Source organism: Cyphomyrmex costatus, unplaced genomic scaffold, assembly GCF_001594065.2.
Source record: "Cyphomyrmex costatus isolate MS0001 unplaced genomic scaffold, Ccosl1.0 scaffold168, whole genome shotgun sequence".
Taxonomy (NCBI): Eukaryota; Metazoa; Arthropoda; class Insecta; order Hymenoptera; family Formicidae; genus Cyphomyrmex; species Cyphomyrmex costatus.
In genome coordinates, this window is record NW_017275695.1 from 34798 (window position 1) to 44284 (window position 9487).

The window sequence follows — 9487 nt, forward strand, 5'->3', positions numbered from 1 at the left end:
AATTATTTTTTGTTATTATTTGTGTATTATTATTTGATGTATCATTTTATCCTTTAATATTCGATGAAAAACAAGGATAAAATGATATGTCATGCGCATTACACTTGCGGAAATGATACATATACTAATACATACACTATCAAGGATGGGTGACCGTTTGGGATGCATCATGAAAAAAAATTAATTCTCGAATTTAGAGAAAATTTTTTTTTCAGTAATTAGGGAAAACTGACCGGTATTTTACTTAAATTTCTACACGAAGTATATACGAATTTACTACTGCATTATTGCACTAGTAGTGACACTAATAGTACTTTTTAGTCATATTTACGTCTCCCTGACGTAATAAAATAACGTCAATAAGATGTGACATAATCACGTGATATATACGTCAGAATAACGTTACTTTTATGTCATAATTGACGTTATTTGTACCAAAAATTCACGTCATTATCACGTGACCTTGCTAGCTGGGTACTTGTAAGTCAACGTGAAATTAGGGAAATTTTGTTGGGCTATGTTATATGAGCTGTATTAAAAATAATGTGAATATGCTCTAATTAATAAAATTACATTTTTTTTTAAAGTCTTGAGACTTATTTATTCAATCTATGATTAATTTGAAATATTATACATTATTTATCCCCTCCCCCGTGTGTTATAAATGTTATAAACATTTGCATTATTAAATAAAGTTTAATCAACTATATTTCGTAATAATAAAAATTTGTTATCTATTCAATACCCAAATTATTTGACAATTCATAATTCAGTAAAAATAATTTCGGAATCTAACAATATTTAATAAGAAATTATAATAAAAAATATGGTTTATTTATTTAATCTATAATCTATCCAAGATAAAAGTTTATTATAATGTTCAATTAATTTGTATTGTATTTTCTCTTCCTTATCAACCTGCTCATCCTCATTAATTGGTCTAGAAGACTCAATTGTATTTGAATCATCGATATTCTGTGAATCAGTGGAATTCTCAACATTGGGATTTTCTGTGACATTCGTAATCAAATAGTTTTCTTTTGACTTCAAAAAATTCGTTGCGTAATCACTGACATTAGAACGATGTTCCTCGTTATAACTAGTCTAAAAATTAAATTTATTTTAACGTTAAATACAAAATATCGAAATTAAGTGTTAAATTATACTGTTAAAATGTACTTTATATGCTGAATGCACACAATGTGTGCTAGTAATTACCGTAGAATTGTTATAAGTATCATTAAATGTTTCATTTCGATCAGCAATATCGTTATCTTCGTAACTCTTCCAATAGTCCACTATTTCGCCAAATAATCCTGGGCTTTCATTTTCATTAAATTGATACGTCTGATTTTCTTCATCTGCTGCCGTTGTTTCCCAATCGTATTCTTCGGAGCTTGTTATGTGAGAATTGACAGCCTTAAAATTCACGAGAAATTTTAATCTTAACTATCAATAATCTAAGAATAATATAAAAAAGAAATAATAAATATAAGTAAATGAGTAAAAAAGGCCATATTCAGTCAAAGCGGATTTTGATATCTAATATGATATTTTTATACGAAAAAATAAATTCTTAAACATGATAGAGAAATATCTCAAATAAGATGTAAGAAATTAATTAAGACAGAGCGTTAAATTAACGGAAACGCTACAAGTTTTACTTTACATATACCGGTGATGTAACGTCAATTCCAGAATCAGGGTGTGCATGAAAATCGGGATCGCCGACCTTCAGGATCATATGCTTATATTTCTTCGTCTTTCTGCCGTTTTTATGTAAATGCGGCGCGTACATAATTACGCGTAACGGTAAAAACGCATCCTCCCCAAAATGCTCGGCGTCCTTCGTTGTATTATCTGCAAAATGATGATTTGTTAGAATAATCCTTAATGAAACTAAAAATCGAAGCATATATTTGAAGTAAAATGAAAGTGACAGAAGTGTAAATGAAGTTTCGAAAAAAGGGTAAAAATTGAAGCAGCGGAACGTAAAATGCATTTTATGCTTCAATTTTTATTTTTGTCAGGAATTTTAAGATAATGAACATAATATTCTTGATTTTTAGTTGTGCTTCGCATTTACATAAAAACTCAAAACTCAGCTATATAATTCTCATTTATGACGTTATAACTTAGTTGAATGCACATTTCTTTTCCTTCTGACAAATGAGATTCAACTGAATTTTTACTTACAATCTATACAAACTTTGCAAAACTTGGACTTCCTGTACATAAACAATAAGAGTTTTATTGGACTTTTGTGTATTTCTGGACATATTTATTGTATTTCAAAAACATTTCATGAATAATTTCTGAAATATCTTAAATCTTGCGATATATAAAATATTTTAGAAATATTTCATGCTATATGGATAATAAATATAAAATACTCACATAATTTTATATTCACTTTATACAACTTTATATACTTCAGTATCACTTGTGTGAAAATAAACAAAAATTTTTTTTCCGTAAATCCGACATTTTTACACTTCTATATTATTTATAGGTACCTTGAATCTTGTTCGTGAAATTCAATGTCATCATTTCTTGATTCACGGACGTTAAGTTACTTTCGGTCACTCCAGTCGCTGGTTCGTTAAGCAATAAAGTACAATCTGCGGTCGTGTCCTCATGATCCGTGGAGATGAGCGAATTATTGTTCGCTGGTGGATGAGATCCTTTCTTTTGTTCCGGAGGAAGCACATTACCCTGCGATTCAAAGATCGCAGCAATTCCACTGGAGACGGTACTACCGCTTTCGAAATTTGTCGTATCCTCTTGACCCAGTGTACTTTCTACATTCAGATGATTTTCGTCGAATTTGAATTCGGTTGCGTTGCTATCATACTGATAAATTGTGAATTCCGTTGACGACTCCATCGAGAGATTTGCACGATCGGAATCGTTTGTGATTTTCTCGAAGAGAATAGAAGACGCGGTGCTCGTTTCGCGTTCTTCTTCTGACAATGATTCATGATGTAAATGTGTGAGATTCTCCAGAAGATTCTCGGTAGTCCAAATTATTTCAAATTTAGAGTCGACCTCGCGGTACGCCGGACTCACTTCTTTCTCGGTGCTCTTTGTTAATTCCATGACATGGTCTTCGTGATTCGACACTCGATAGACGGCTGGCTGAAATTATTCCAAGTCATCCATGTTACGTAAGTTACAATAACGTAGGTGTTTTCGATTTTATGACATAAGTCAACACAAATATTCTTCTATTATTCATTCATGAAATATCAAGAAAGACAGAACGACATTTGTGTCAATTTGTATCATTAAATGGTAAGCACTCAATATTTTATCATCAATGCTGAGTAAAAGATGAACGTTGCTTTTTTTAAAGAAAAAGAAATGTACTCACATCACATCCTCCGCATGGATCCTCCACGTATGTGGATAATATAGCCGCTTTTACATAAGGAAAGAACAGAATACTCCACGGCACTATCACGTGATATGTCAACTTTCCACATCTAAAATCACAATTTTTGGGATAGTTAATACTAATTCTATCTAAAGTAATCAATTAGAAATTTATCTATTTACATTATACCTACACTATGTATCATGTATCAATAATGTTATTGTACTTAAATTATTTATGTACTTCGTAATTTAAATAATAACAATCTCTTCAATATCATAATATTTAAAATACAAAATACATTCAATCTTTCATTATTAATACTAAAATACAAAATATAAAAATGCAAAATATTTTCATGTACGCCGTTGAAATACAAAATCACGATACAATTGTTTTACAATTATCGTTTTCAAATAAAAGTATTTTAAATACATGCCCAGCCCTGCCATTCCGTGAATAGATTCAAATAAGTGCAATAGTACGAAATAAATCAATCGCTGCTAAGCAAGTATGAAAACAATGATATTAATAGAATTACGGGCTCTCTTTCTGTCTCTCTTTCTCTCACCTATCAATGACGATCGCGTGTTCCTTTGACGCCCGGAACCTTTCCCATATACGAGATTGTGGATCGTCTTGCAGAAAGATGATATCCGTTCCATTATTTTTGAGAAAATTATCATCCACAATGTTCTCCATTTCATACTTTGCCCCAATCTCCCGCCATGCTTCGATCTCGATATCGTCCTCGCTCCTCTCGTCTTTTGAATCGGAGGACGGGCTTATCAGGAAGAATCGTATGTCCGGGAAACCGGATTTCCGCAAACGCGAGTTTAGCAGTTCGAGCCTGTGGTCGATTAATAAAAAACACGATAAAAAAAAAAAGGAACAGGAACGTGTGGATTCTTTCCGATGCGCCGTGCAGCGTGCGCGTTCCTCATGCACCGTCACGATCTTTACGACTTACATGATCGCCTGTCGGAAGCTGTACTGCCAGGCTGGGTCCAGGAAGGCCAGTACGCTTACATGGCCGAGATGCTCCTTCCACGCGTTCACGAAACGACATTGCTCGAAGTACCAATCCTGTTCCTCTCGGCGCTCCCTCGCGTGGGACGACCACCGATCGTCGCTCGATCGGAGTACGCGTGAGAGACGGGAATGATATCTCGCCTCCGTCGCCAGACTCACGAGGAAGAGCACCGGGAATGCGACCTTTGCGGCTAACATGGCACACCACAATAATAATAACTTTAACGTACCATCTTACGGTTGCTCGAGATCTCGAGAGACGGGAACACGGGAGAGACGGGTTGGTTCAGGATTCGGATGGACCGCGACCAAACCAAAAATGATTCATCCGTACACGATAAAGAAGAAATTACTCAAATACTTTCATATCGCGTCTCCAAACGGGACGCGATAGTAACGCGATAATACGTGTTTCGACGGGAAGACGCGTAGATTACGTGCATTTACGTATGTAACACGCACGCACGTGTATGCATCGCATGTGTATATCGGCGCGCACGACAAGCCGAGAGATTGACTCGGAATTGATTCGGAATCGCGGCGACGCGATACGTATGCTGGTCACGCGGAAACTGCAGCGTTTTTTTTTCCTCCACCATGAAACATCTCTTTTCCATACTCTTTAAAACTTTTACAGTGAATTGTCACTCTGAAGAATGATAGCTTACAGGTTGAAAATTGATGTAAGCCACTTTTTTTTAAAACTATATAGTTCAATTTTCACTATTTAGATTTCACTCCAAAGAATTTAGAAAGTACGAGCACGAAGAAATAAGATTTATTAAAACAACTAAAAAGTTCACTAATTTAACAAATATAATACAACCAGTTTTCTACGTTAAAGTAGCAAAGTTGTGCACCTGAATAAAATTAGCATTTACGTTATCATATGTTGCAATAACACAGCAAATTTGTTAATACAGCAAAGATATAATTTTCTATAAAAGTCAATCCAACGTACAGATTAAAATTTGTAACAAAGACATGTTAGGTAGAATAGTGTATATACGTTTGCTACTGAAGAAGAAAATTAGTGTTCCATTAATCATTTTTATTGTAAAGAATTAGGTGAATTAGCATATACTAATAATTGCATACAGATATAATTTCTTCGTTAAACCATCAATCTTCTTAGTTATGGACGTCGAACTGATCGCGCGGCATCCAGCTATTTAAGCTATAGCTTTGTCGAACCATTCAATTCATTTTTTTTCGCGAGACAAAAGCGGCAAAAAAGTCTTTACATATTATACATTTTTTCTAATTTAAAAAAAGAAAAATGAAAATTGTGGGACACGTTGCTCGAAATATCGAGAGTAGATAGCGAACCACGCAAACGCGGAGTGATTTCGAAGTCGACGCGGTTTGATGGTCAGGGCGAATTAACGTTAATAGAAATTGATGTCTGGATCTATTCGCGGATTTACTAGCGGCGAATACGATAGGATCGTGTTCGACGGACCGAGAGGGCAGCCGCGTGAATCACTCACAGACACGTGCGCACGTCAAGGAACTCTAAACTCGATGGAACAGAGATCCCCTTGTCTTCGCATCATGCGTTATGTTCTTTTATAGCCGGTGATTCCGTCGCTCTCAGTTACGTCTTCGTCTCTACGCGAATCCGATCCGTTGTGCTTTCGCGATCTTGGATGCTCCACAGAACCGACCAGTTCACGCGACACGATCCTTTTCTTCGTGGCTACTACGATAATCGCGAAAACAACATCCGATTCTCAAAGCAATCGATATAGACTCTGTCATTTTTGTGTTTCTTTCTTTTCTTCTCTTTGCTCAGTTAATTCTGGTGAATATTTTTTTTAGAATTTTTCCACGAATTGAAACAGTTTTCAAGAATATTGAGATTAAGTCTACATATCTTCTTAAAGTTTTTGATATATTATAAATTTTAAAGTATTATTCTAAGATTTTTCATTTTATCATTTCTGAAATTTTAATTATATGAAACCTGAAAAAAGTTTAAAATTTTTTTTTTAAATTATATGTGGAATGAAAATGTTAAAATATTTCAGTATTTATACATTTATGAAGAATTCTAGAAGAGATGTAATTTATTTTCCCATCAGTTCTAAAAAGTGCTCCAATTTTTATTTAAAAATTGTGAAACTTTCGAGAAAGTTTCAAATTTTTTTAAAAATTCTAAAAAATATTCTAAGAAATTGTATGAAAAAAATTCTAAAAAGAATTTTCATCAGGGATGAATAGAAAAAAATGCATTCTCTCGCCTGATCCATTTACCTCTAAATGCGATCCGTATAAATAGATCGCAATAATAAAACAAAAGTTTAAACATTAATCTTTGAATTTAAAATATTATTTAACATTATTGGTGATTTGTAAAGTCTAACAATGGGACTCTCAAGAATTCTACCACTGTTAATCGGAGTACTTTCTCTATTTTCAAATTTTGCCGAGCGCATCGGCAATGACGACGGAGGCTCGATCAACGGTATGAAGAACGGTTCAAACGATAATAATGTCTCGTCAAATTTTCTGAATTTTGACCAAAAGACGAACGAGAGTCAACATTATTGGTACAAGCATCTGAATGATGCCGACAGAATGCTGAAAAGCAAGACAGATGTCTTGTCCCGTCTACTGAAGATGCATATAGATCAATTACGAAATGAGACTGATCAGGTAGATGAAGATAATAGAGCAGGGGTTCGATTACGTATCTTGGAATAAAGTATATATTGTATTATATCAAATAAAATTTTCTTCATTTTGGAATACAGCCTTCAAATAAGATGAAAATTATAAAAATCAACAAAATTCACTAAATATTGACCAATAAAATTATACCTAAATGTTCTAATGAATCTTTTCACTTTTATATTTTCATTTCGTTTCAAAATACACAATCGATCCCCAAATTTAATCTATTTTTTTTTGTTTTGCACTTAAAGCATTCAACGCAAGATTTAAGAGAAGTAAAGAATGTCAATAAAGTCTATAGGTTCTAAGGGTGGGTTTTCAAGACCTTAACAGAAAAGCAGCAGTCAATCGAAACTTGTACTGGTAGTAAGTAGAGTAAACGGTATAGAAAGCCAAAACTAGCTACTACCAGCACAAGTTTTGAGCGACTGCTGCTTTTCTACTTTTTTTATCTAAATCTGAATCCACCCTCTAATGTCTCTAATCCTCCAATTATAATCCGAACGACTTGGTACCAGGTGGAAATGGTGTTCCTGGTGGACGCATCCGGCTCGGTTGGCGCAGAAAACTTTCGCAGCGAGCTAAGCTTTGTGACGAAGCTTCTGTCGGATTTTACGGTGGACGCGATGGCTGCACGGGTCGCCCTGATTACCTTCAGTGGTCGAGGCAGCGTATATCGCAACGTTGATCAGATCTCTAGGCATGGACCCAACGATCACAAGTGTTACTTGCTGAACAAACAGTTCAACAATATCACCTACAGCGGCGGAGGAACTTATACACGCGGCGCGCTTCTCGAAGCATTAGTAAGGGCACAATTTTCCAGCAAGAGAGACTACAGTGTAACACAGTGAATCGTTTCACCTCTTGTTTAATATTGGCAAACAATAAGGATGTAATAATTCTTTGTGTTGTACTGTGTCCTTACTACTGAAAAACGCTCTAAATATAATTATAAGTTTCAATGTTTGCCAATATTGCATTTGTAAAGAGATAATACCTATAGCCAGAAATGATAATGATGAAATTGACGTTATTTCAATATCGAAATTATGAAATTGACGTCGAATCGACGTCAAATCGATTCAATGTCAAAATCATGAAATTGACGTTGAACCGATGTCGATTCCATTATCATTTCTGGCTGGGTAATCTCTTATTGTCAGGTTGTAATGATAATACCGGTAATTGTTCACTTTAGGGGAGCCACCTTCAATGACCTTGACCTTGACATATGTTGTCAAGGTCATGACCCTGAGTAACCTGCAACAAGTTTTAGCCGTCGCTCGCCCTTCGTTAAAAAGTTATTAACAATCATAGTTTTAAAATTAACATATGATATACAGGCGAGGGACATTTAAAACAGGTCACCTGAATAACTCGCTTGTTTTTGACAATAGAAGAGAAAGTGTCAAACAAAAGTTGCTTGGTTTCGAGGGGCATATAATGTGATGTCAATAATTGTTTTTTTGGTGGAGGCGTTAAAAAGATATGAAGGTTACCTCCACTTTTTTAAATGGAATTATGAAATTTTTTTTAGATAACCTGATTTCTCTAATTATTTTGCATATAAAAGTATTAAGGTAGAGATACCAAAAAACCAATAGTTTTCGAGATATTTTACACTTTATTTTGACACATATTGACACAAAATGTTAAATAACTCGTAAACTGTTGACTTTTTGATTATCGTACCTTAATACTTTTGTGAACAGAATAATGAGATAAATCAAATGGTGTAAAGAAAACACATGTTGCTTTAAAAAAAATATGTATACAAAATCGATAATTTTTTAAATAAGCAACTATGTGTTTTCTTTACACCATTTGATTTATCTCATTATTCTGTTCACAAAAGTATTAAGGTACGATAATCAAAAAGTCAACAATTTACGAGTTACGTTTTGTGTCAACATGTATCAAAATAAAATGTAAAATATCTCGAAAACTATTGGTTTTTTGGTATCTCTACCTTAATACTTTTATATGCAAAATAATTAGAGGAATCACGTTATCTTGAAAAAATTACATAATTCCATTTAAAAAAGTGGAGGTGACCTTCATATCTTTTTAGCGCCTCCACCAAAAAAACAATTATTGACATCACATTATGTGCCCCTCGAAACCAAGCAACTTTTGTTTGACACTTTCTTCTATTGTCAAAAACAAGCTAGTTATTCAGGTGACCTGTTTTAAATGCCCCTCCCGTATAATACATGTATGCTATTATAAGTACTATTCTACACCTTTCCTTGTTCAGGAACGTTAAACTTTCCACGCAAAGTAACTTTTACCTCCCCCGCTCCTGCACAGGGGCACACGACTTCTACGATTACACTGTTCTATGATATTACTGTCGGGGCAGACCTCTGTCGGCGGTGTGGGTGCGAGGGGGGGGGGGGG

At 34.5% G+C, this 9487-nt stretch overlaps 2 protein-coding genes across 2 annotated transcripts in view; one reads left to right on the top strand and one right to left on the bottom strand.

Annotated features, from left to right (window-relative positions):
• Positions 1–831: 831 nt before the first annotated feature.
• LOC108771860 (uncharacterized) lies at positions 832–4736 on the bottom strand. The gene is given in 8 exon segments (XM_083287318.1): positions 832–1104; positions 1219–1449; positions 1676–1860; positions 2517–3138; positions 3374–3485; positions 3948–4226; positions 4347–4687; positions 4689–4736. Coding segments are annotated over 8 exon segments (2091 nt in total).
• A 2141-nt stretch (positions 4737–6877) lies between these two features.
• LOC108771861 (sushi, von Willebrand factor type A, EGF and pentraxin domain-containing protein 1) overlaps positions 6878–9487 on the top strand; it is a 38022-nt gene continuing 35412 nt past the window's right edge. Inside the window, exons 1-2 of the mRNA XM_018537259.1 lie at positions 6878–7066; positions 7603–7890. Coding sequence (XP_018392761.1) covers positions 6878–7066; positions 7603–7890 — 477 coding nt within the window. The remainder of the gene's footprint in view (positions 7067–7602; positions 7891–9487) is intronic.